Source organism: Dermacentor andersoni, chromosome 4, assembly GCF_023375885.2.
Source record: "Dermacentor andersoni chromosome 4, qqDerAnde1_hic_scaffold, whole genome shotgun sequence".
NCBI lineage: Eukaryota > Metazoa > Arthropoda > Arachnida > Ixodida > Ixodidae > Dermacentor > Dermacentor andersoni.
This window is the reverse complement of record NC_092817.1, coordinates 40,039,358-40,067,165: the sequence shown is the minus strand read 5'-3', so window position 1 is coordinate 40,067,165 and position 27,808 is coordinate 40,039,358. Positions and strand designations below refer to the sequence as shown.

Genomic DNA, 27,808 nt, shown 5'->3' with positions numbered 1-27,808 from the left:
TTCTGAGCTCTATTCGCTACTGTCGTCTATGCACGACTACTGGTTCATTTGTGGCGGGGCATAATTCACAATATGGGAAATAATAATAATATTGTTCTTTATTTCACTCATGAAGTGAGGGAGTGCGGGAAAAAAAGCTAACAAGTCAGCTTCACTAGTTCCCAGCTCCCCGGAGTACAAAATACAAGAAACAAAATATTTTTGGCATAGCAACATGAAAACCACAAACAATTAGTAATGCAGCAATAACTCGTCCATAAGAGAGAGAATAACTGACTCGAGAAATAGAAAGCTTTTAAATTGCGTGAAACACCAATGATTAAGGAAACGTACAGACATGAAAAAAGTGCGAATAAAAAGCGCTACATAGTGAAAGAAATAACGAAAAAAATGGTACACGTTGTGTAGTATGGACCGCACATTGTTAATTTGCAGCGCGTATAGTGTACATGCGCAGAGGTGAAAAACCATACGAAATTCTGTCATGAGAAAGGTGTTTTGCCACAGGAAAGCAGTTTCAGTTCCTGCTTCGACGCTGTTTTGGGAGTGAATTCGTTGTTATGGCAGAAATTTAACAAATGCGGTAGCGTTCTGTTTAACATTTGTTGTGCGTATCCAGTCCTGCACGTTTTGATCAGCCATGGCTGTATGCTTCGACTCTCATGAGGTGTGGTCCTTCTAGAAAGCGATGCCAACCGTAGCAGGGAATAGCTGTTATTGTTTACTTCAAGCTTATAACGTTAACACAAGTAATGCGGATATAGCTCGTCTACTTTCATCATATAATCCTTCAAGAGCAGACGGTAGGAAGGGTGATTCCTGAGGACGTTTTTATGCAAACTGCAGACGCGGTGATTAACATTTCTTAAATTTTTTTTCTGCAATACTATGATTCTTTGCAAATTCATTTTTGCTGTGTTCCCCCAAACTAATTGGTAATATTTCATGTGCGAGTAGAATAGCGCATTGTACAATAGAAGCTTAACCTTTGGCGGTAGAATATATCTGTTGGCGTACGTCAGTCGAACGATGTGAGACAGTTTTGACACACAACATGGTCTGACGTAGTAGTTCTGCGGAAACCCGCAAGGTGGAGAGAAGTAATTAGTAAAGGGAAAATCAGACATCCACCCGTTCGTAGCAATTGCTACAAAGGAAACCCATACGGGTTCCTCGAAAGAAAAGCCTCAGAGTTGAAGAAAAATTCGTCCTGGTCCGGGACTCGAATTCGGGACCACCCGCCTTTGTCACTAGCTCCCCGAATGGTCCACTGATTTTGACTTTGGCCATGGGCAGACACACGCTGTGTTCTGCTACAACCTGTTTGATCCATGCTACTTCTCCAGTGAAGACATCTACCGTCACGTAAGACGGATGGACAATGTCCATCGTGGCGGCACTGTCTCTTAGCACCCGGCATGGTTTGCCCTTAACTTGCAGGTCGTCAAGATATGGGCTTAAAAGTTCCATATTCTCGTCCTTTTCATCGACGTAGGAGAAAACTACTCTAGGCTTCCCGCAGTTTACAGCTATATGTCCCAGTTTGTGGCACTTATAGCAGCGGATTGGTCTGAAAGATTCGAATTTTCTTTTCTGCTCTTTTGGTACTGTTTCCCTGTTTGATTTCTCCTCGCTCTTTTCTGAGGGCTTTTCCTCCACGTCTACAGGCTCCGATCGTCTAGTCTGCGAACTCCTTTTGAACGGAAATTGTTTCCGCGGTCCATTTCGACCGTCCCAATTACCGTCCTCGGCGTTCAGCTTTCTACACGTTGCGTACTCTTCGGCTAATTCCGCCGCCCTTTCCACAGTGTTTACATTTCCTCTGTCTTGCACCCACAGCTTCACAGATGGTGGGATGCTTTTGTAAAACTGCTCTAGACACATGCATTCAATGATCCTGTCTCTGCTCTCGTACGCTTCCGCGCTTTTCAGCCACTCGCCTAGGTTTGCGTTTAAGCTATATGCAAACTCCGGATACCCCTCGCTATCTTTCTTGCCTGTGCTCCTAAACCTTTGCCGAAAACTTCGGCTGAAAGGAGGTATTTCTTCAGAAGACTAGCCTTAACTTTCGCATAATCATATGCATCTTGTGCACTGAGTCTGGCGATTACTTCCGTCGCCTCACACGGCAACATAGACAGCAACGGCTGTGGCCATGTACTCGGACCGATGTTCATCTTCTCGCAAGTCCTTTCAAAATTGCATAGGAACAAGCCTATGTTGGTCCCAACCTCAAATGGCTTTAATAACCTGTCCATGCGGTATGATTCTGCCTCACTTGATCGTCCCAGAGCCCCTTCACTTCCTTGAAACAACTCCAAACGTTTGCTTTCAAGTTCAAGTTGATTTTTTCTTAACTCGCGATCTTCTCTCTCTCTGTCCTATTTCTCTCTTTCTTTCAGAAGTTCCAACCCCATTTCAATTTCTTCCTCGCTGGCCTGTTCGGAAATTAGCTGCAATAATTCCGATTTTAGCATTTACTTGCTTACATCTAGGTCCAGTTCATCACCAACAATCAACAATTCGTCTGTCAGCAGTGTCCTTAACTCCATGATTGCTGCTTTACTGCCTTAGTCCTGCTCGCTAAACCTACCTAGGAAAACACAATCTAGCTAACAATAAAAAATCTAGCTTCCCTACTGTTCTAAACAGACCAACTACGAAATGAAGCCTAGAGAGTCAAAGCAAGAAACAAGCACTCACCACAGACTCAGCACCACGTCGCAAAGTCCGTCTCACCGCTGTCAGCCAGTTGTAAGGATTGGGAGGACAATCCCTCTGCTCGTAACCAGTTGTCAAGATTGGAGTCGGGCATGAATTAGATGGTAGCTGGCCCATGCCGTCGTTCAGCTTATCCACGCTGAGGACGTTGTTGAAGGGATGGACTGCTTCTCATCGAGAACGAGGAATATGGGTTTATTTACAGTTTATTTACAGCATGTGCAATGCCACAGTCAATTAGCGATGCACCTCGTCAGGTAGGACAGGCAAGTTCACGAGGTAAACATATATGTCGCGGGATTGTTCTCCCAGTTGCCTGCGAGGAAAGGATCAAGGTGCTGCTCGCCGCAGCCGAAGGGCTTCTCCGCATACCGCTGAAGAGCAGTTTCTTGCAGTGAACTCAAATACTCAGGCAAAACCATCGCAACCGATTGCCACGATAGCCATCGCGGGAGCGAAAGGTTTCGCCCACCAGCTCTCCGCACACACCTGGCACTTCGCTTTGCGCATGGCCGGTTACACCACCGGCCATTGCACACGAAAGGAAGAAGTGCATTAGACTTGGAACTACCGGCTGGCTACCACTGGTGCACTGCGAAGGCGCTTGCCCGTTACTTTGCTTAGCAAGCAACGGCATTTATCTACATGGCACTTTTTTTTGCCTCCTTTGTCTCGTTTCGCACCCGCTTAACAAGATGGAACACTAACTGGGCAGGTTTCATACCCTATTGCAGCCAACGTCGCCTGAAACGTCGGCCTATATTTAAGGCGAAATCCTTACATATCTTATGTTTCAAGGTCGCGTTGTGAGGTACAGAACATCGTAGCGCTCGCGAGTTCGTCGCCGTCTTCTTCCTCATCGCTGCTTCCACAGGGACCCTTCCACATCGATGTCACATCGATGCCGCTAATCATGCCAAAAACCACCGCCCTAGCACTTTGTACAGATGATTAACTAGCGAAGCTGAAACGTGCGGCTCCGGTGTTTATCACTGGGTTAATCCCGACGGTTCATTAAACGACGGCTTTGCAGGCTGCCGGATCGTTGGTACGCAGTTGCTGCTTACGCTCGGCCGCAAGATCCTGTTCTTGTGCCCGGCCTGCAGCATCCGCATGGCGTAGACGAGCTTGTTCCGGGTTCTGCTCGCGGCGTTGCTGATTGAAAACTGACTGCTCCTCAGGAGTACCTAGGACGCGTGGCCTACCCATTTCGGAGCAGGACAGAAACTGCTGCATGAGCCTTCGACTGCGACGGCCAGCAACGACGTCACTACTGGTGCAGCCAATCGCGCACCTCTCTTTCTCTTTTTTTTTTCTCGCGCATGTATGGCGTTGCGCCGGATGTGTTTTCAACGTACAGGCGACAGACGGACGAATCGGCTAACCATATGCTGCTTCGCTGAAGAAAAAAAAAAAGAGGCACAGTTAATTATTATAGAGTTAAGGCACTCAAACCCACGACCTTTGGTGGTAATTAGGGTGAAGTTCAGTAAGGTACAGTTATTCAATATAGAGTTAATTAGGACACTAGAACCCATGACCTTTGGTGGGAGTCGAATCCACGACCTTTTGTGTTAATCAGGGCGAAGTTGATTAAGGTAATGTTTATTAGGGTAGCTTTGTTTAGGGAACTCGAACCCACTAACTTTAGTGGGAGACAACAAGTAATAAAAAGTAACAACGCGTTCGAATGAGATTGCCAAGTAATTTAATGGATTTCTCTTGAGCGCACAGGCTTTCGCCTTGACACTGTTTGGTGTATGCTAAAGTGACTGATATTTCTTTCTCTTCTTTAGTTTCCCTTTTCTTTTCTCTGGTTGTGTGCGTGTGTTTTTAAAATTTGGGCTGTTATCAAGCGATTAGGTGGCAACACTATGCATTTTGTGCTCATCGGCAGTTGTTTTTAAGCGCTGTCAGCTAAGGCTTCAGTGCGAAGCAGGTTAATCCTAGCGGCTATGCACGGTACCCGTAAGTCAGCGATGGGCAGCGGTGAGCCTCTGCTGTAGTCGTCTTGAAAGCTCTCTGTCGACTGGCGGGCCGGAATGAGGCATACCATTAAAGAAAATTTAAAGCTTGTGTGTTGGTGACTTGGCAAACAGAAGTTTAGTAACTGGTCCTCTAAAGTTGTCTTTCTTGCATGCAGAATACATTGCAGCCAAAGCACGCTTTACAGGACTAAAACAAGATTAAGGCCGGTATTGCTGACTGCAGAAATGGCTGCCAAGAAGTAACGGCGTATAGAATCACCCTCCAGTATTGCATACGTTGCCTTCCATGTTACCTGTCCTTTTCTTTTTCTTACTCTGTTTGCCCTCTTTCCAACCTTTACACCTCCCAGCCCAGTGCAGGGTAGCCAACCGGAAACTTACCTCGGGTTAACCTCCCTGCCGTTTCTCTCTCTCTCACTCTCCTGGTTTCACTGTTGCTGTCGAGACAATAGCCGGCCTGAAAAGTTTCTTACTTTTATCGTTTTCATCACGACACAGTAGTATGTCACGCTGGTGCCCTGCCACGCCTTACGATTTATTTATTTTTGTTTTTTGTCGCGACTGAATTTGAAAGTCTTGTTTATGGTTTTACTAAAACTATACATGTTGCTACAGTTATGTTTATGCCCTTTGACTTCGATGCGACTTCGTTATCTATTTTTACATAAGGTGCAGTTACGTAAATGAGTCATGACGTCGAGGGAAGTACGCGAGCTTTCTATCTTTACTTAATTGTCCCCGGTTCTAGCCTGGACGATGGCGATATGATTCTCTCTTCCAAATGTAGGTTTAGGCCTACCGCTTCCCTTTTTCTTTCACTACATCGCAGGGAGCACGCAACACTGCTGCTTCACTCGTAGCATTATCGACGGTCGAACATCCCCCGAGAAGTGCTTTGCTCTTTTTACACCTGTGGCAACCCACCACCTGGCGTTAATGACCCTACATTCCCGTTTTGTTTTTGTTTTGTTTGTTTCAGAGCTTCTGAATTTGAAGCAGAAAATGGAAGTTTGTTGTTTGAAAATCGATGTAATGGAGGTTCGAGAGTAAATATAAGTATTCGCACTAAAGGTTTTTTAATGATGCTATTTCGTATCGCGCAATAGGTGCATAGATTACGGAGGTTGTTCCTGTCGCTCGCTGCCGTCTAAAACGATTTTATCGCTGATTTCTGGCGGGTCTTTTGGGCTTAGTTCACTTAAAACTTCGTGTGATGTAAATAAATGGTGGAAACCATTGTGGAAACCAATTTTTTACAATACAGGGTAGTGATTTATAAACGGCGCTATTGATGTTTTGTGGTAGATTGCTGCGGAGAGAACGTGGTTTCGCGTGACTCGGCACCATCCCCTGTGTCTGTCTTTTTTTTAAGCACCATGTGTTTCAAGAAAGAAACAAAGACACACACACACACACACACACACACACACACACACACACACACACACACACACACACACACACACACACACACACACACACACACACACACACACACACACACATGGCGACCGCTACGGTGACGAACGGAACACCCCGTACCAGCAGTCTACTGGGGAGAAAAAACACCACGGGCCAAAAAGACCAAGTGATGTGCTCAGAACTTGCGCATCTTTAAAATATGAACTCATATATTCTTGCGCAAGAAGCTTTTCTTGTTTCTTTTGCGCATATTCACATCTTTCTCTCACTCTCGCTGGAAAATCAAAACACGTGCGCCAAAGAAAGCTTACAACCTATCCTGCACAATGGCGCAATCTTCTATGTTGCTTTAAGTGCTTATCATGATTAGAAAAAAGAGTAGAAATCGTGACCTTCTGCAACAATGGTTACAAATTTAAACAATATGACCGGCTTCTCTTTACGAAAGGGGCGGATGTAGCAACGTTTAAGCTACAGCGCAATTTTTCGTTCATCCTCCTCGGGAGAGATCGTAAAGTCTGGCGAATAAAGTCGAGCGTTAAAACACTAAGCCTCTCGAATATTAGGACAAAAAGAAAAAGGAGTTTTACGTACTCCATCTAAATATAAAACTCCTTTTCGATGCCTTGAATACGATGACTACGCAATTTGCTTTCTTCCTTTGCCTTTTCCCCTTTGTTTCTGTTTATTTCGCGCTAGTTCTCCGCACTGCGCATTTGTAAACTCAAGTGGAGAAGCCATAGATTGCGCCGCGGAGGGGGGACCGAAAGGGGCGAGAGAGCGGGGAGCGTCGCTCGGGAAGCCTTATTAGACATCGACCTGCCGTAAAGCACCGCGGCTCGTCCGAATCACGCCCAGAATCAAGAACTCCGGCTCGATCAAAAGTTTCTCGCGAAACGACGAAATAAAGAAAGCGCCGGGCTCCGAGTCCGAAGCGCACGTAGCACAGTGGAGCCGCCCCCGTACTACATATAACACGCCCGCCGCCCCGAGCGAACGTATACGCTCCAGCCAAGCAGGCCACGAGGTCGCGGCCGTAATGTGTATTCCCTCGCCGTCGTATAGTCGTCGAAGCGAGCCCTTTTTTTTTTCTCGGTCGGCAGGCGCGCGCCGAGTTCTCGGTATAGTGCGCCTCGAGCTAACGTCAAACTCTCAATCAAACGGCGTTTTAAACGCCGGCTCTGGCGTTGCCGTCGAGAACGAGCTTGCGCTTTAGCGCCGACTGTTCGTGCAAAACCCGTTCCTCTCGAACTTGCTATATACACTAAACAAGTCGCAAGAACCCGAGAGATACAGAGAAAGAGAGCGCGCCTCAGAAACACACTGCCGACGTTGGCGTGAAAAGAGGAACGGCGCAGAGCGGCCGGGGGTTATAAATCCGACATTCCCCAAAGGGAAAAGGTAGCATATCCTCTTTGCTTTCCCGACGACAAATAGTGCGCGGAACGAAACGGAAGCACGCGGAGAGTGTATAAGCAGAAGAGACGGTGGGAGGGCGCGTCAAGCTGAGGCAATTCGAAACTAGGGTGTCTTGTGCCCCGTAACCGCTTCAGCGTGAAGCTTTCTCGGTATGGTGCCATAAAAAAAGAAAACAGAAATGTTCGGGGCTGGCTCCGGCTTGTCGCAGGAGGGCACGCGCCGTGGGGTCGTTTCCTCCAGGTTGCCACTGGAACGCGCGCCGAAGCGGAACCACAAAACATGGAACGAAAACCAGCCTTTGCCCCGAAAAGGGGGAGAGAAAGAAAACGGCATCAGGATCTCACCGAACTATGCTGAAAAGGCCATCATCACGAGGGCAAGTGACGTGTGTATGCTCCCTCAAAGCGGAGACCGGCTTTTATTATTCGCCGCCTCTTCCGGACGAGCGCCATAGGGTCGGAAGGAAACGCGCGCGTCGTCTGCGAGCGGGTGTTATAGGCCGGTTTGTGAGTGGCGCTTGAATTACGGCGAACTCTGCAAAGGGGGGCGCGGCGGCGTGCTCGTCAAACCTTTTCGCCATCCTTTTAACGTCGCACTCCCGCTTCCGAATCGCGCCCCTATTTTCTCGGCGTGCTGTGGAGTCCCCGCCACCGTATCGGAGGCGGACGAGAACGGGGTGCCCCGCGCGACTCACCAACTCCGAAGCGCTGCGCACGCCCTGCACGAGCCGCGAACGTATACGTGAAGCGCAGGGCACGCTCTCCTACTGATCGCGCGGGGCTCGTGTTTTATTGACAGCGCTGCGCGCCGCGCGAAAGCAGTCGCGGCGGACCGATGCCAACGACGTGCGGGAGAGGTTGAAGCGGGGAGGGGGAGAGGGCAAAAAGGGCGACGGGGACTAGGGCAGGCCGAACGCGCGACCTTCATTCAAAGTGCATGCGCCGGGCGCACTGCGCGAGGCCATTTCTTCGCTCTTTACGGCGTTGCGAAAGGGCCGCTGATATCTCCAGCTGGGCGGCAGTCGGGACGAAGCGGGGCGGTCCGGCCAGTGGGAGTTACGGCTGCCCCCTTTTTGTTTCGAGCGTCCGTGCCGCGTTTGTCGGTGCGCGCGAACGCGAGCGCGCGCGCACGGGTGGTCGTTGTACGTGTGAGCGTCGCTTTGCAACGTGCCTGTCTGACCGATCCCCCGTGGACGTACGTTGCTTCTCCGCACGTAGGCGCTTTTCAGAGATCGTAAAACGCTCCGCCCAGGGGCGCTTTATCTGCAGCGTCGAGGCGTAAGGCTGGTATTACGATATGCATTGTTCCCGCGTAATAAAAAGAATAATAAAAAAAGAACGATGACGGCCTCTATTCTACCCGGAAGTGATGAGCAATGTCGACAGTGTTATGAGGATCCCAAAGTGTTTCTCTTTAACAACATTTACGCGCGTAAAAGTATTTGTCGTCATGGTATTTTCCTACATTCGGAAGTTCTGCATGTTTACTCATTCGGTCATTGCTGCGATCATCATCATCATAAGTGGCACATTCAGTCAAAATGAATGTAATGAGTGTAAATATTTGCCCTTGGGGCTTCAAGTGCTCATTTATTTCGCCCTCGCCAGCTCTGGAAAATTGGCGGGTACGAACCCAGAGCAGGACAAATTTTTCTTCAAGAGCGAATTTTTTTTTTCATAGAAGCCCGAGTAAATTTACTTCGTAGATTGGCGCATCTTTTACGCGAATGCAAATTTTTTTCTATGATAGATATTTATTACATTTAAATATTCAGATTCATACCTCCAGCTGCCAGATTGCGGAATGAAAATAATCAATCGTATGCAATCACATATAGAAGTCGTAGCCTTAAGTAGTTTTGTGCTGAAACCTTACTACTAAGCTCATGCGCATGAAAATGGAATCATCCTAAAAGGCAGCGCAACTTGTGACCATAAGTGGGAGAGCTTAGCGCAAATTATTCTCGGGCATTGCGGAGAGAAAGAGCTTGGCTTGTCGCGCTAAGAGTGCCAACTCGATTTTATTGTCCATCATAGCTTTTTCCAATAAACTGATTTTAGCGCATCGGAAGGCGGCGCGTATTATGAGTACGGGTTTCAGCATTTCTTAGTAGGTCAAAGGGCTTTCGAGTTCTTTTGCAATCGCTGCGTAACTAATAACATTCAGTAGAGTATCCGCTGCCTACAGAGTCGGCACACTCATCGTTCGTGTTTCTTTTTCGCTTTCAGATCTCCAGCAAGTGCCCTGTGAAATCAACGACGCCCCGTGATTCTGCGTTCTCGAGAGGTACAACCTGGCCATGTCTGGCGCGCTCTACAGAGTGAGCTGAAAGAAAAAATAAAGGAAAACGCAAGCGCATCTTCCATTACCATGCGAGTACTGCCAGTGTCCAGGTATGAAAGCCTTGTCGGACGTCTCCCGACAGCAGCAGCTGACGAGCAATAGATGCGAACCCAGCTTGAGCGCGCGGAGCCGTCGCCCCGCTGACGGCAGGTCCGGCGTACCATGCACCGCACGGGAATTCGTGAACTCTCCGGTGACCGGGGCAGCTGACAGGGCCTCGCGCGAGGCCACGTAACCAGCCCGGGCCGAATATTCCACCGATGGCCGCGGCGGCGTCGCGCGAACCCGGGCCTCCTTGACGGGGGCTCGCCGACGATGCCCCGGACTGTGTCGCGAGCCTCCTTCTCTCCGAGTGCCCTCGTCCTCTCACTGATCATCATGGCGGCCGCCGCGGGCGCCGGCGGCACGGCTTCACCGCATGGCGGCAGCTGCCCGTCGGCCTGCAGCTGCAAGTGGAGCGGCGGCAAGCGCACCGCCGAGTGCGCAGGCCTGATGGGCAGCGTGCCGCAGCACCTGCCCAGCGACACGCAGGTGCTCAACCTGACGGGCAATATCCTCAAGACGCTGCCGGGCGGCCACTTCCAGCAGGCTCGCCTGGTGCACCTGCAGCGCATCTACCTGTCGCGCTGCGGCATCGTCCTGATGGCGGACGACGCGTTCCGCGGCCTCAACAACCTCGTCGAGCTCGACCTCAGCCACAACTTCCTCACGGCCGTTCCCAAGCTGGCGCCCTACTGCCCGCTGCTGCGCCGCCTGCAGCTCAGCGCCAACCCGATCCAGAGGCTGGCCGGACACAGCTTCCGCGGACTGCATAGCCTCGTCTCCCTGGAGCTGAGTCAGTGTCAGCTGGCATGGCTCGAGACGAACGTCTTTGCCGACCTGCAGTCACTAGAGGTACTACGGGTCGCTACATAACCAGCTCCTTACACCGCGACAGAAATAATGAAATAACAAATTCATGCAGTTGCTTAGGTCGCGATACAAGGCAGCTAAGAAGATTTGAGGAAGAATAAGAACAAAGAGATGTATACAGAAAACCTAGAATGAAAAAAAAAGTGTACAGCATACCTCATTTAATTAAGCAGGCTGAGTGACTATTCGCCACCGCCCCGTTTCAAAGGGGGTGCTAATAAATGATGATCATCATCATCATCAGCAGCAGCAGCATGTTTCTGCCGCTGGCTTTCTCATCCTCATTTATTATTTTCGTTTCCTTTCGCTAAAACTACAAATATTCAAGATTCTTTTTTAAAAATTGTTTTACCACCCGCTTCGTGGGCTATCCCCGACAGTGGGTTTGTGCCGTTGAATAAGAAATCATTATCATCATCCTCATTATCATCATCATCAGGAGCAGCAGCAGCTTGCTTGCTGCTAAGAAAACATGCCCTATACACGCGTCCTAGTGCGCAAGGAGTCACGCGATGTGAGTTGCACGCCGCGTAGCGTCCATACGTGCACACTTTGCATTGTAGTTGCGTATTATTGTACCAGGCGGCACGCCATGTAGGAGTGAGTGAGTAAAAACTTTATTGAATAAAAATAAGATAAGGCACGATGGTCGGGGCCCCTATTCCAGGGCCCCACTGGCACGAGCGGCTCGCTGGGCTTGGCTCAAAAGAGCCAATTGGCTCTCCCGACCCTCGTCCGCAAGACATGCCTCCCACTGCCTATTCCTCATTAGTGGATGTTGGTGTAATATAGGGCTGTCTATGTGCGGAGGGCTCCTGGGGCATTCGTCAATGAACGTTGCATAGGTAGCAGTACAAGGTAGACCGAGAAGTTTTGACGAAGGAAAATAGGACTAAGAGGGATTATACGAAAATGATAGAATGAAAAACATATACAGCATACCTCATCAAATCAAGCAGGCTAGGTGACTATTTGTCACCTCGACGTTTCAAAGGGGAAGCCAAGAAATTATTATCATCTCATCATCAGCAGCAGCATCGTATCGGGTCCCTGACATTGCAGCTGAAGGCGACGAAGGGACTACTTCGGTTTTTGAAAGAGACGGCATTGGACAAGCGGCTGTGACAGTGATATCACGTACTACGCAAGAGTGACGGACTCTAACAGACGATGTGGGTGCTGTGCTTTGTGCTCTCTCTCTCCCTCCCTTCCCCATCTCTCATGCCCCCATCCCTCTCCCATGTGCAGGGTAGCAAACCGGTTAAGCTAAACTGGTTAACCTCCCTGCCTTTCCTTCTCCACTTTTTCCTTCCTTCCTTGTCACGCGATTACAAGCGACGCGAGATGCGAGTCGCGAAGCACCCATATGTGCAAGCTTTGCATTGCAGTTGCGTTGTATTCCACCAAGAGCCACTACATGCAGCACCTGAACGGTATCGTGCCACGCGTCAAAGAATGCGACATGTGCGCCGCATAGTCTTGATCTCTGTGTTTAGAGTTAGGTATGCGTTATGGAACCTCCTCGCAAGGTACGAACTGCTGCTGAAGAAGCGAATCATAGCTTCTTCAGCAGCAACCGGCAGCAACCCATGCCTGAATGCAACTAGGCAACGTCGGGCCCAGCAGACCGCTGTGCAGAGAGCAACACAAGGCGCAGCTCGCCATTGACGGTGGCCGTGCAGTTCAGTTCGTTCTCGTGAAAGCAACGAATAAAGACTGCGCCGCGTTGACCCTCTAGTACGTGCTGCCGAAAATGGAAGTCCCATGGAATCGCTCCTTCAGCTTACGCTGCGAGCGAGTGTACTGCGTGTGCCGCACATGCATATGACTGTCTTTCTTTCCGCCTTTCTTCAGGTACTTCGCCTCGACGGCAATCGACTGCGCTCGCTACCCCCGGACGGCCTCACACTGCCACCGCTGCACTCGCTAGACCTGAGCGACAATCCGTGGCACTGCGACTGCAGCCTTCGCAGCCTGCGGCAGTGGATGCATCAGCGCAACGTGCCGCTCTCGGTGCCGCCTCGCTGCGAGGGGCCGCCGAGGCTCGCGCGCCGGCTCTGGAGCCAGCTGGAACCGGACGACTTCGCCTGCGCACCCCGCATCGCCGCCAGTGAGCTGCGCGTGGGCGCCGTGGAAGGCGAGAACGCCACGCTGCAGTGCGACATCGACTCCCTGCCGGCGGCCAACGTCAGGTGGCTGTGGCGGAGCCGCGCCATCGTCAACCTGTCGCTCATATCGTTTGGGCGCCAGATGTACTTGCTGCGGGCGCACCAGAGCGGCCGCCGGCAGCAGACGAGCACGCTCACCATCATCAACGTGATGCTCAAGGACAGCGGACGCTACCTGTGCGCCGCAGCCAACCGCGCCGGCAATCAGACGGCCAACGTGACGCTCATAGTGCGACCGCGTTCGGCCGACCTTGCGGCGCTGTCGGCGCCCGAGATAGTCGGCATCGTGCTAGGCCTACTTCTGCTCCTGGCCCTAGTCGCGGCCTCGGCTTGCCTGCTGGCGGTGCGCCGGCCCGCCCGGGGCCCGCGCGCCGCCAAGGAGACGCAGATGCGACTCGAGTCGCTGCTGCTCGAGTCGAAGCAGCGCTCGTCGGACGCCGGCAGCCTGCAGGCCAACTCCGAGGAGCAGTCCGGCAGCCCGGCGCCCCTGCTGAGCTCCAACAAGAAGCCCGCGCCGGCGACGGCCAAGTCGGGCATCGTGGCCGCCGTGTTGCGCGGCGAGTATCGGACTCTGCGCGCGTGCCGCGGCGCGAACAAGGAGGAGGACGGTGGCGCGAGCGACGTGGTGACGGACGCGCTGCGCGTGTCCGCCGGTGCGCCGAGGCACGAACAGGTGTGCGCGACCAGGAAGCGACCCGCGGGAATCGTGGCCAATCCGCTGTCGCCGGGCGCGAGGGACTCGCCGGACGAGGGGCTCGGAGATGAGCGAGAGTACGAGACGGACATCCTCGACTGACATCTCGGTGAGTGTATAGAACCCTTGCTCGTGAGCCTCTAAGTCGCCAAGCTCTGCAGATCGGTGTCATTTGCACTGTTGACGTGGGATGTGGCTGGCAAAGTATCACGTGAGCGCAGAACCTCTTATCCTCATCCTCCTTCTTTATGTACCCCCTTGGCCCCGGTGAGATCCTGCAGTTCATAAACGTGTTCTTCCGGCTGCACTCTCCGTCATTCTTACCTTTGAATCCTCTCTCCCACCCTCTACGTCATGGTGACCAGGTTGAACTAAAATGAAGCAACAAGCCCGACATTTACGCACGCTTACTGCAGCACATCTCAGTATGAGCGAATGTCATATGTTTATCGACGTTGTGAAAAAGGAGAATCGTACGCGCCTTCAGACGTCAAGACACGAATTTTAATTTTAATCAAGGGAATGCATCTTTTACATCATATACGTTCTTGCTCACCACACGGGATTCCGTCGAAGACTGGGCTAATAGTAATCGGATTTAGCAGACGTGACTCCTCATCACTCATCGTGCCTTTTTTTTTTCCACCCGCCGTGGTTGCTCAGTGGCTATGGTTTTGGGCTGCTCATCTCGAGATCGCGAGATCCGATGCCGGCCGCGGCAGCCGCATTTAGACGAAATGCGATTTCGATTTTAGGCGCACGTTAAAGAATCTCACGTGGTCTAAATTTCCGGAGTCCTCCACTACGGCGTGCCTCATAATCAGAAAGTGGTTTTGGCGCGTAAAACCCCATAATTTTTTTTCTTTTTTTCATAGCCTGACGGTGCTACAAAACGTTGGCGAAGCTGGCAGATGCTTTCCTGAAGCTGTGACAATTCGAAATTTGGACGCAGAGGGCAAGTGCGGTTGGCGCAGGAGAGAAGTAGTCGAGGGCACTGCGACAGACCTTTGTCCTGCAGTGTGCACTGATCAGCTGGTGTGGTGACGCAGCCCAAGTCGTGGTGCATGAAGGCAGGTGCGTTTACGGTGCAGCTGAAACTGCTTGGGGAGTACAGAGATAAACAGTGCGACAGAGGTCAGATAATTTGCCCTCTACCTTTAATCTCCCCTGTTGACGGTAACAATTTTCTTAGCAGACCATGCACATACTCAACCGTCATTTGCGCAGAGGGCCACAAGCAGGCGCTGAAACTTTTTTTGTAGATGAGTATACTCCGTTTCAGACGTAGCACTCAACGTTGTGAAAGCTACACAAGCAGTTCGGCCGAGAAAATTTATCACACCGCACGTTCCGTCCATGCTTCAGTGCGCGCCAAGCGTGAGGCTCCTTTCGACGGGTTGCAAATAAAAAAAATCCACAGAAGAACAACAAAAATAAAAATGATCTACAACAACACATTAGCATTCGTATACCACAGTATGTTTGTTTCTAAGGAATAAAACTGTTTCATTAATACTTAGCCTATATAAAGAACAGTTGTGCACAATTGCGGTAAAAACACATCGAGCTACATCGACATGCGAACGAAGCCACTGCAAGAACTCTCTCTAGCTTCCACAGAGTTAACTGCTCTGTATGGAACGGAGTATAGGCTATGCGAACGCCTTTGTTGCGCGGTGAACGCTGTTGCGTGTGCGTGAACACCACTTGTGATCCCTTTCAGTCTACATTTCCTGCTTTCTTTTCTGCAAGCTTCCCCATCCTCCAGTGTAGGGTAGCAAACAAGGTGAAACCTGCTTAACCTCCCTGCCTTTTTCTTCCCCCCCCCCCCCTTTTTTTTAGCAGAGCACATTTGAGGCTTAGGATATCATGCTTTTCCGGCAGCCCAAAGCTTAGCATCGTAAAAAAAAAAAGACTAATTCATGCTAGCATACGAACAGGTTTAAACATTTTAGTACTGTACCTGTTGAATTCCAGCGCTGTATTAAGTGCTTGAAATTTAACTACGGCACAGCTTAACAACAAGTGAGACGCAACGAAGAAGAAGGCAAAGCGTTACACGTACTACACACTGCTTTGCTAGATCTTCGATTTTTAGCCCATCCTGAGGCATTGTTTTCGCTTTTCTGCTGAAACCGCTTGAAGTGAGGGCAGTAAGTGAACCTAAGTGAGCAAGTCTCTGAGGTTCCGCGCGGTATCAGGAGAAATTTGGCAAATATGATTGATTCATGGAATATAACGTCCATAATCATCACACGGGCTATTAGAGGCGCCGTTGTGGAGGGTTACAAAATTATTTTGGCGGCCTATCGTTCTTGAAGCTGCGCCCACAGCATGGTACACAAGTATTCTTCCGTTACACTCCACCACTTGAATTTGCCTGGCGCTCCCGGCAGTCGAAACGGCGACCTTATGCTCGTTGAGATCCTATGGTTGTAGTGGTCCAATGCTGGGTGAAACTATGCGGCGGTCATTGTTCATCCACAATGCCGTAGCCACCGAACTACCGCGGCTGGTTAACATATACGGTTATTGACTCTTTTCGCGGAGTAGTTTGCTCTAGTGGAACGAGATGGCGCTTTCTGCGGCGCGCCGCTCATTGCCTCAGCGAAAGTGCACGAATGCGAAACCATTACCGCGTCTGCCCTGCTACTGCGCGAATTGAATTGCATTGTACTGTATTCTGGGGTTTTACGTGCCAAAACCTCGGATCTGATTCTGAGGCACGCTGTAGGGGGGGACTCCGAATTAATTTTGACCACCAAGGATCTTTAACGTACCTCCAGTGCACGGGACCCGGGCCTGCTTTCATTTAGCCCCAATCTAAATGCGGCCGCCGTGGCCGGTATTTGATCCCGTGACCTCGTGCTCAGCGGCCCAACACCATAGCTGCTAAGCTACCGCGGCGGGTCACTACTATGCGATCAGCTGTCGCCAATGCAATTGTGTGTTCGCTAACGCACTGTGCTCCATTCATGCTGCAAAATGCGGCGCGGTAGAGGGCAGATATGTGCAGTAGTTGGCTGCCAAAGTAGTGACTCGCATACTAAGGAATGTGACTAACCTGTGTGCCCAAGTTCACGGAGCGCTGCTACATAGCGACTGCTTGTGTTGCCGGCGCCTCGCGATACACGACTTTCCTCGAGAATAATAATAATAATAAAGGCTGATCCGTCAGCGCTGTATCGCTAACCCCCAAAGAGAGGATAGTGTCGCGGGACCATTCTTAATTTTTATGGTAAGAGTGTATTAAACAAAAAGAGTATGTGAACTCTTTCAAGCACTACAACAACGTCATGGCGCCATAAACGTATATAAAAGGGAGATATGCCACTTACGGAACATCATTCGTACGATAAGTGCGCTGTTGTCTCCCAGCCCTTGCAACATGCGCATATCAAGTACTCATTTAGACAATTCGATACAGTTAAGCCTACCGAAACGCGGGGTATGGTCAAGTCGTGCATAATAAACGACCCGCGACGGTTTTGAGCTAGCTGGCGGGCTGCGGAAAAGAAAGAGAACGGAGCTCGCTGTTACAACCTTCGGACGACTGTCCGCAGCTGCGAGCAGAAAGATCGCAGTGGAGCCAGCCACCAGAGACAGCACGCGGGCGCACATGGCACGGCGCGTCGCCCTTTACGAGGGGACCATGTATAAATCATAACCACGGCCGCGCTGACGCTGCACAAACGAGATTTACACGCTGCAAAACGTGCACGTCACGTCTGATAGAAACGAAACTACTGCGCCGGCCCCGCCGCCCGTTTGTGTGTTCACGCGATTCTTACGACCCTCCTCGCCGCAACGCTTTCCTCCGGCGTTCGCGCAGAGCGCGGCAGCGAGTTAGTATTCACTGGCCGCGCGCGGGGTTCTCGCAGTGCGAGGCCCAGTGCGCGCCCCAGTTGACGGCCCACTCTGCAATACGATTCACGCCGTGCGTTCAACGGCACCGCGGGTCTACAGGCTACGGTCTCTCCGCGGCAGAGCACCGTATAGCTAGCTCGGCCGCCCAGCGCGCTTTGGAAGTGACTTTCACAGCTCGCCTTCCCTCCCTCCCCCAACCTGTACCCCCTTCCTTCCCAACCCTAGCCACGAAAGCTCGCAATCTGAGTGTTGCTTTTTCCAGTGTGCGCCATCGGCTCGCTGGTCGTTGTGGTAGTCGCGCAACATGCAAGCCGTGGCTGCACCGCAGGGCTTTTTTTTTGTTGTTGTTGTTAAGCTAGTCGCGCGTTGCTGGCTATTGCCAAACCGACACTCAGTGAGGCGCATCGCATGGCACGCTGGTGCGCGATATCGGTTGCCACGCTACAAAGGACACGCTATGCAGATGAGCGTGGCGATCAGGAGATACACTTTGCTTGGCGGGGACAGAGGTCAAGCCTAGCGTATAACGTGGTAACACAGTACGCCACCTGGTTGTTAGCGGCGTTTCTTTTTTTTTTTTTCGTTTATTTTTGCCGTGTAACCCTCTCTGCTCTCTTCCTCCTCGGTGGTTGGGTATTGTAGCCCCTTAGGAGACAGTTGACAGCCTGTTTCCGTAGCCTTTATTGGTGATTTCTTTAGCGGCAACCATAACAAGAAAAACAGCGTGAATAAGCAGCCAATAAGGGCTCACGCAGCACTGACGCCTTCTGTTTAGTATGCTTCGTGGTAGTTCACTATAGAACAAAGTAGAACAGTCACACTCTGCAATTCTATGCGTTGCTGAGGGCAACGGTCCTTGCACGCGCAACCACGAGAGCATAAAAGCTTGACAAAATCTGCGGCCCTTTTGCGCATTATTGTGATGACATTGCAGAGTCTACCGCACATTACTCCAAGCTACTGGATGTATGACGTTCGAAATGCGTTATAAAAGAAAATACGCTTAGTGCTTCTCTGTGCATGCACCTGTCAACGCCATTATTCTCTCTAAAGGCATCGTGCATTACATTCGTCCTTGTTACATCGCTGCGTAGGTGTCTCACAACGCGCATCCGGCCGACTTGTTGTTTAAATTTTGGCATAGCTTGTGAGCAATGTGGTGCATAAACGCAAAAGGTGCGTGATAATAAAATTGCGACATTTGAAAAAAACAAACAGAAACATTGAATAAGATCATCCGTTGCATAGAATGAAAATGTACACACACTTGCATATCGCCGTTTAGCGGGCCTATTCACTAAAGCGTTGTTTCGATATATATAATCTTATTTTGCATGTGCTAACAAGTTCTTGGGCCATTGCCTGCTACTATGCCGACAGGATTCAATTTTGTATGCCTACCACGGCGAGCGCGGATCATTTAAATCCACCCGAACAGCCGTCTTTAGGCCCCCATGGAGGTGCAAGTCCAATACCGCGAATTTAATCGAACACTGCACGCTTGCCGCATGTCTATAAATTATGCAACATTTCTGCGGCGAAATCAAGTTAGTCATGAGTATTTAAAGAGGTAGGCTCTTCTGCGAAAAAAAAATGCTGTCAATTGCACTGAGATCACCTTTTTTGCACATTGCTGCAGCGACTACATTATTTCTCGTGAACGACGAAAAATTAGATTATGCAGATCTAACGCACGTATGGAAGTCTATGTGAAATTAAGCTTTAATGAAGCGGTTAAATAAATGTTACGCAACTAACCTACCGACGGTGATGCATATAATTGGGTTTGCTTCATTATACCTGACGCAAACGTCACAGCTTCTATATCCCGCGTGTCACGTTGGTGTATACCGATTCTGCAGGACTAGTCAACAATAGGCTCACACCGAGTGATGGAGAATGGCTAAATCATGCAAAATAAGCTAAATCGAAGTTCTTTAAAGAAGTTAGCGTGCTTCAAGAATGTCTATGAGTCGGCATTAAGTGTTCAGGTTTAATGTAGAAATGCATTCCTTTATTACGAAGAATGGGGGTGTGCTTATTCGCACAACTTTGGCGGTTAGCGTACACGGTATTTATAAGCCCGTATGCTGGCACTTGCAATCGGAGCAGATATAAGTTTTCTATATTATAACCTGAAGTATATGCAACGAGAAACCGACGAACCTCACCAAAACGCGTGCAAGGGGCTAAGGAAGTTTCGCTTTAAAAAGAACAAAATAGAAGGAAAATGAGAGGTAGTGAGAATATGCAAGCAAGCAAACAAACAAACAAAAAAACAAACAAACAGAGAGACAAGCAAACAAACATACAAACAAAAAAACAAGCAACGTCATAGTTCCTTCGACATTTGGACGAGGACATTTCGAATGCCGCTGCGATTTGCATTTATATGGGATTCGACGTCGTCCTTGTCTTAATGATCCTTCTCACTGCGCAGAATCCGCATGTTTCACGAGACGCAACACGAATGATGCCATCTCGACAAGGTACGTCTTCCAGTGGCTTTCAGCTGACGAGAAGCGTTCCATATTTGTTTTGGTTATACAGGTTAAATCCGGCACTACAGAATTAAGAACATTTGTACGTACGCGGGCGAAACGCGACTCTTACGGCGCGATCGAAGATGCGCTGTGTCACGTGACCAGAAGCTATGGCATGTCACATGTCTCACGTGATGCTCTTTCTAAATACGCAGCGCAGTATTACGGTTAAACGAGAGACTTCGCTATATTTGTGACAGTTCCCGGTGACAGGTGTTGAAATAGTAGGGATATTGTCATCGTCGATATTCTGGTTGCTCTGCATGAACGAATTCACTTTTCAGAGAAAAGGATTTAGTCCGCGTCACTAATTCTGTGCAGTGCAGCAAGAGCTATGGGTTGCGTCAGCGAACCAGGATAGAGAACCAGAAGAAGGAGTCCTCCACTGTGCGCATCTTATCATCCTCCGAACGGCGACAGCCGAGTGGAAGCAACACGGAAATATCAGTACCATGCAGTGGACGAGCCCTCCTCGTTTCCTTGGAACTCGCAGCTGGCTCTCGTTGATTGGCTGACATAAGCCCCACTGCTCGCAGCAGAGCACTGAATTGGCGCGATGAATTATAATGTTTCTAAAACTAATACGTAAAGTCCTACCGGTAGACTTATTGCGCAGCTGCGCTGTAACGTGATGCGATGCAGTGCAGAGTAACGCGGCTTACTGCAATATTTCTGCGGTCGCAATGATATTCACACTTCCGTTGCAAGAGGCACTGACGAATGGGAGCCGTGAGTCGTGGCACATATATCTTTGATACGCTGGAAACTTGATGGCATGAATGCATGGGAAGTGTACGACTGTTGAAGGAAACAGAATTAACGCCAGAATTTGCGTCTCTAAATGCCTCTTTTATGTCAGTTGAAAAAGAGAAAGTGAGGTACAGAGAAAAGGAAAATGCACTGAGTGAAATTTGCTGCCACCCATGAAGTAGTGAAGGGGACGTATAAATTTACCTTCTGCAAAACAAACAAACAAACACACGTGAGGTAGTTAAGACGTGGCTTGCGTACAACGTTTTCATCACCAAAACATTTTCTTGTGCAAGTGGGTTGATAACGAATAAGCAAAAAATCATAGCGCGAGAGAGACGTGAACGAAAAATAACGTGCCACGTATAGGACACAGTGCAAGTTTTTCCCTCCCCTTTAAGTTAAGACTTAACGATAAAAACTAGCTTTTGAAACGGAAGTTCTTTTCGTTTAAGAACAGAGTGAAAAGACGAAAAGCACATGACATCGTTTCGACTACGATAAGAAAGCGCTGCCGGACAATGCGACGGCGAAGCCATATAGCGTTCCGTTCTGCAAAGAGCGGTGTGTTTCCAGTGAACAAACAAGTCACAGTTACCATTCCACCAAATAATAATAAAGAAAAGAAGAACAAAACAGATATGAAAGTGGTAAAGCTGATTCGAGCGCGCCTTTCAAAGTGCCAGCAAGAGACGGCACGTTGATGGCAAGTAAGAAAGTGGAGAAGCAGCAGCTCTTTTCCAAGATAAAGCGTGGGATGGGTAACGAGAAAATTCTTTCCTCGCCGGTAGAAAATTATGTTCTGTTTTTTGTCCGCATGACTCTCTCTCATCGGACGATGGTGGCTCCTTCTGGTTTGTCTATACCTCTTTTCAGGGCCTCTTAGCGAACAGAAAATGCCTCCGGGGCGTCATTGGGGGCTGCGTGTGGCTGCTCGACAAAGCCTCTTTGTTTGACAGGTATGAGGCTAACGGTGACAATTATGGGCCAAGTACTGAGCGTGGCAAAGATTGAGCACCTTGGAAAGGGCTTCTGGCTGTGTTGATGCCCGCGCTTGCGCTTCTAGTATCTAGGCTTTGAGATGCTGGGCGTAGTTTGTACTGTCACGCGTAGAAGCGAAGGCATTACAAAGCAGTCAGGCAGGTGAAGCATAGCAATTTTGCTGAAAAATGGCTTAGCTTGGTTTCCGCCAAGTTGTACTGTTTAAATGACTTTGTTGCTGTTTACAGTAATGCGGCTTTTGCCTTTGTCAGTTCTGTTTTGTCACGCATGTGAAACCCAACTGCCTTGTTGTTTTTCTTTTTTCATTTCTTATCGTTTCTTTTATGTGTCTGTTGGTTTGTCTCTCTCTCCTGGTTCACGTGATTCCTTCCTACACTTTTTCTTTCGCCATATTTCTATCTCCCCTCCCCCAGTGTAGGGTAGCAATATGTCATTCTTTTTTGGATTCTGATTAACGTCCTTGCTTTTCGTATCTCACTTTCGTCTCACTCCCACCGCCGGTCGATTTAGGTGCGGTATTTCTTCAATAAACCAAGTAGTTAAAGGTATAGCGCCTGTACTACCCCCTCTATCTTTGGCCTTGTATTTCCTGTGCCATATTCTTCCCGCTATTGGCAGAGAGAAGCCGTTTACTTGGCGCAGGACTCTATGAAGCAACTCGTTGGCAGCTATGCACTGATGTCATCACATCAACCAGAACGTGTGTACGGCTGGCAAGGCGAAAAGCTCCAGCGCACAATTTAAATCTACTCATGCGCAGTGCAGCTGGGGAAGTGGTGACTGAGACACTGTGGCGTCTTTGAAGTCGCTGGAATTCTCCCCATATATAGCGAGAAGCAAAACGCGTCGGCCCTAGAACCGAATGACGCGGCTAAATACAGAGCCCTGTGTATACATGAGCGTGCGAAGTCATCGTGAATCCTATAGTCAACCGGTGCTTATGGAACATGCGTCGCTTGTAATTCGAGAAGGTGGGCCTGCATTTATTTCGGGCTCGGTTACGACGTTCGTGACATGGGAATAGCTTGATGCTGAAGGTGCGTCTTGCTCAAGAGCTGGAATCCAGTATTAAAACTAGAGAGAAAGCCAACGTGTCATAACGGACTGCCAGCGAGGTGAAAACGTCAGATGAAAGGTGCAGAGGCAGTGGCTAAGTCGATGTGGCTTTGTGACATCAAGTCACGCACACGGTATTATCGGAATCGGCCATTCTGAATGCAGTATGATAGGAAGTGACTAACGTCTCCAGAAAATGATGTTTGCAAAATACGTCCTATATGTGCTTCACTCTTGACGAAAAGGTTTCGTTTTTTTTTCTGAGCAGACTAGGGGCCCTATAACGTAAAACTATTCCAATATGTTTTTATTCCAATCTCCTGACGTCAAATTTGCGTAACCGCTGACGCAAGCACCGGGCGGTCACCCGCAGGGTTGTCTTAAGAGGCCAATCAAACGCTTTCCTCATTCATAGGAGGTCACCTTTGTGTGTTTAGAAACGAATAACATTGCCTACACTGAGCGGCTTGTCTTATCTAATTGGCTGACAAGAGGCGAGGAGCATGCTGAAGTGTAGAGAGATTCGATAGGGCCGAGCCATTGCACTGAAAGTCGATAACCGGATCAAGAAGGTGGTGCCCGCGTCTGCGATTGGTCCGCTTTCCCTTACTTAGCTTGCGGGGGCTGGTCGAAAATCGCGGTTGCATGCAACGGAAGCTTAAGAATGACGCTAAAACGAATCCTCAGCAAAGAAGAGTTGGCAGAATGAGGTCGTAAATGTGCCGAAAGTGCTCGAAAACGTTACACGGCCACGCAAGAAGCTTTATTATACGCAAATAAACCCATGCTCTCCGGCAGGTGCGAGTAGTGTTGTAATCGCACCGCTGGCCCGAGTTGTTGGGGTCTCGGTGCTGACGCCCGTTATTGCCAATGGGTCGCAAGCCCCAAGGGTAGCGTTGGCCTGGCGGCCTGGGGCACTGGAAGCATCCGAAGGTCCCGGCAAAGCATGAGAAGACTGGTAACAGAACAACTTGTTTATTCTAACATAGCAAAAGAGTGGCCGGTCAGGTCGACCGAAGTGGAGAGACGGGAGAGCACGTAACTCAACAGTACAAATCGGAGCCTCTCCTCTGGCGTCCGGGGGCAGCTGCTCTTATACTCTCGGCGTCGCGGTCCAAAAGGGAAGGTCACGGGATGAAGGTCACGGGATGAAGGTCACGGGACGGTGGAGCATGAGCCCACGACGGCGCGCACGGTCGAGCCGAGAGACCTGCTGAACCGAGTGCAGTGACGCATCGCCAACCCGCCCACACGACGGCGCGAACGGTTGAGCCGAGAGACCTCCAGGCTCCTCATTCGGGGAACTCCGCTCCCCGGCTGCCGCGCTTTGACAAGCGAGGGCACACACACACACACGCACACACGAAGACACGTGGCACTGAAACACGCCTGGACACGCTTGGCGGGTAGGCGTTGCGGCGGCGTCGAACGGGCCAAAATGTCCGCCGCTTTGAACAAAGCCCCGGCGTCCGTTGCATCCGCGCCGGCATTACCGCGCGTTGTAGGCGAAACGTAACAGACCGCCCCGCCGGGGGAAGGAGATCCCGATGGTCAGGGGACTGCATCCGCTGTCCGGAGGGATGTCGCTCGATGATGCTCATAACCGTAGTCGGGCGTCCTTTGGCGTTTCTTGAGCGCAGCGCACAGAGAAGGCCTCGTTCTCACGTTCAGGTGCACACAGGACACTGCAAAGTGACTTCGGGAGAGTTGACATTTTTGTTCTCGTTTCCGGCAAGCGTTAGAACTACGCCGAAAGTCAACCGCTCAGTCAGCAAGCACGGCACAACCCTCACTAAGCCCTGCCAGGCTCTTTCCCCTTTTATACTGCTGCCTAGTTCCTTACAGTAGTTTAGCAGCACTCAGAACGCGTCCACAAATCGGAAAAATTGCACTAAAAAGCACATCATCACTTTGAAACACTACACAAAAGCAATAAGTTAAAAAAAATCCTGCCTCAGGAAGAAAAACATCAGTAACAAGCAATTTTGAGGCTGATTCCCACGTTAGGGGCTTCGACTTAAGCCATCGGCGTTACCGTTGAGACTCCCCTTTTTGTAACGCACCTCAAAGGAATATTGTTGCAAAGCGAGGCTCCAGCGCAGGAGGCGGCCATTTTTGGGAGAGATGGTCTGCAGCCATTGGAGAGGGCAGTGATCCGTTTCAATGATAAACCTCGAGCCGGCTAGGTAACATGACAATTTCTGAACGGCCCACACGATACACGCACACTCTTTCTCGGTGGCGCTATACGCCTGCTCACGACTCGTCAGCTTACGACTAGCATACAGGACGGGGTGTTCTACTTCTCCATTTTCCCGTTGGCACAGTACAACGCCCATGCCTCGCTCACTAGCATCACACTGAACAACGAACCCTTTTGTGTAGTCGGGCGATCGTAGCACAGGCTGGCTTGTTAGGGCGCTCTTTAGGGCGCTAAAAGCTCTTTCCTTCGTCTCATCTCAGACGACTGTTTGCGGCTCTGTCTTTCTTAGAGCATCCGTCAAGGGAGCCGCGATATCAGAGTACCTGGGGATGTACCTCTGATAGTAGCCGGCGACACCTAAGAACGACCGAATATCGGTCTTCGTGCGCGGTTGCGGGAAGTCTCGCACAGCGGCCACCTTTATTTCAGAGGGGCGGCGACGACCCCGACCAATCACGTGTCCGAGGTAGACAACCTCGGCCTGTGCTAACTGGCACTTGGGAGCCTTGACTGTCAAGCCCGCATCGCGCAGGCGGGTTAGCACTGCCCGCAAGTGCGCCATATGCTCAGGCCAGGATGCGGAGAATATCGCTACGTCGTTTAGATACGGTAAAGCGAATTCTTGCTGTCCCCGCAACACTTTATCCATGAGGCTTGAAAAGCAGTATGGCGCGTTCTTCAAACCAAAACTCAAAACTTTAGGACGGAATGTCCCCATTGGTGAAATGAACGCCGCATACCTCCTAGCCTCTTCTGTAAGTGGAACCTGCCAATAACCCCTGACAAGATCTAGGGTGGAAATAAACTGAGCGCTACTCACTCTCTCAAGGCGCTCCTCGATGTTAGGGATCGAATAAATTTGATCCTTAGTGATGGAATTAAGCCTGCGGTAGTCGACGCAAGGACGAGGTTCCTTGCCCGGTACCTCAACTAAAATCAAAGGGGAGGTATAATCACTCTCACCCGCTTCAATAACACCGAGCTGTAGCATTTTCTTTACCTCAGCCTCCATAATATCGCTCTGGCGGGGTGACACCCGGTACGCCTTGGATCGTACTGGCTCTGGGGAGGTAAGTTCTATGTCATGAGTAAGGACAGAAGTCCTACCAGGCCTCTCAGAGAACAGACCTTGAAACTCTTGTAAGAGCTGGTGTAGTTCGGTTTTCTGCTCAGGCGACAGCGATGCTTTACTTATTAAGTCACTAATGACTTGATCGGTGTCTTTCCTGTTTGTCACTGAGCCTAGTCCCGGAAGCTCGACCGGAAGCTCTTCTAACTTTCCCGCATCGGGAATTTCCTCTCCAGTATCTGGTGCCTTTAACGCTACAGGCTCAAATTTATCCCGTTCGGGCGTGCTCTGAATACCAGCTTGCTGCGCCTCTGACCCTTTTTCATCGTTCAACAACGTCGGCCCCGCAACTACCGCCTTTGCAGCGAGCTCCCGAACGTTCGATCTGGTTAAGGCCTGAACGCTAGCCTCACCAAACAAAAGCCCCTTCTCGCGCAGGAGGTGATCGGACCTGTTCGAAAATAGGTACGGGTACTGGGGGGGCAGCATAGATGACACTGCGGCCTCCGTCTCAAGTGCTCCGAAAGGTCCTTCAATAAGCACTTTTGCTACCGGCAGACACACGCTATGAGCTTCCACTGCTTGCTTGATCCATGCGCACTCGCCCGTGAACATATCGGGTTCTACGTAAGAGGGGTGAACGACATCCATCGTAGCTGCGGTATCGCGAAGCACTCGGCACTCTTTCCCGTTCACGAGGAGGTCTCGCATGTAAGGCTCGAGAAGCTTGATGTTCTCGTCAGTGCTGCCTAATGAAAAAAACACGACTTTTGGTTTTGTTTCTGGGCACTGCGCCGAAAAGTGACCCGGCTTCTGGCACGTATAACACAGGCGCGCTTGCCTCGCCTCGAACCGCCTTCTGCGTTCGGCTTCGGCTGCCGCCGTCTCCTTACGTTCGGTCGGACACTGCGCCGAAAAGTGACCCGGCTTCTGGCACGTATAACAAACGCGCGCTTGCCTCATCTCGAACCGCTTTCTGCGTTCGGCTTCGGTTGCCGCCGTCTCCGTACGTTCGGTCGGACTGCTTTCACTCGCATCCGAACTACGTGTGTCCCCCTTTGCTCTCATGGGCGTGAACTTTGGCCTCTCAAACTTGGAGCCAAATTCACCCTTTTGACCGTCCTTAGCTCCACGAGCCCGACGCGTCACAAACTCCTCGGCTAACTCAGCGGCTCTAGCCACCGTACTAACGTCTGGCCTATCCAAGACCCAGTACCGCACGTTCTCAGGTAACCGACTATAAAACTGTTCTAGCCCGAAACACTGCAGAACTTTCTCGTGGTCACCAAACGCTTTCTCTTCTTTGAGCCACTCCTGCATGTTTGACATTAGCCTGTAGGCAAACTCTGTATATGACTCACTTCTGCCTTTCTCATTTTCCCGGAACTTCCGACGGAACGCCTCCGCTGACAGCCGGTACTTTTTTAGCAGACTCGATTTCACTTTGTCGAAATCCTCTGCCTCCTCTCTCTCCAAGCGAGCGACTACGTCGGCCGCCTCGCCGGGTAGCAAAGTGAGCAAGCGCTGTGGCCACGTTTCCCGAGAGAACCCCTGCTTCTCGCACGTTCGCTCAAAGTTAACCAGGAACAAACCAATGTCCTCTCCAAGCTTAAACGGCCGCATCAGGTCAGTCATTTTGAACAATACTCGT

General features: G+C 50.3%; 1 protein-coding gene across 2 annotated transcripts in view; it reads left to right on the top strand.

The window, feature by feature from the left end:
• The window catches only part of LOC126536965 (leucine-rich repeat, immunoglobulin-like domain and transmembrane domain-containing protein 3), a 294,777-nt gene that overhangs the window by 245,072 nt on the left and 21,897 nt on the right, over positions 1-27,808 (top strand). For both annotated transcript variants that reach the window (XM_055073630.2, XM_050184043.3), the window contains 2 exons: positions 9,779-10,787; positions 12,660-13,776. In XM_055073630.2, coding sequence (XP_054929605.2) covers positions 10,209-10,787; positions 12,660-13,769 — 1,689 coding nt within the window. In that variant the 5' untranslated portion in view covers positions 9,779-10,208 and the 3' untranslated portion in view covers positions 13,770-13,776. The remainder of the gene's footprint in view (positions 1-9,778; positions 10,788-12,659; positions 13,777-27,808) is intronic.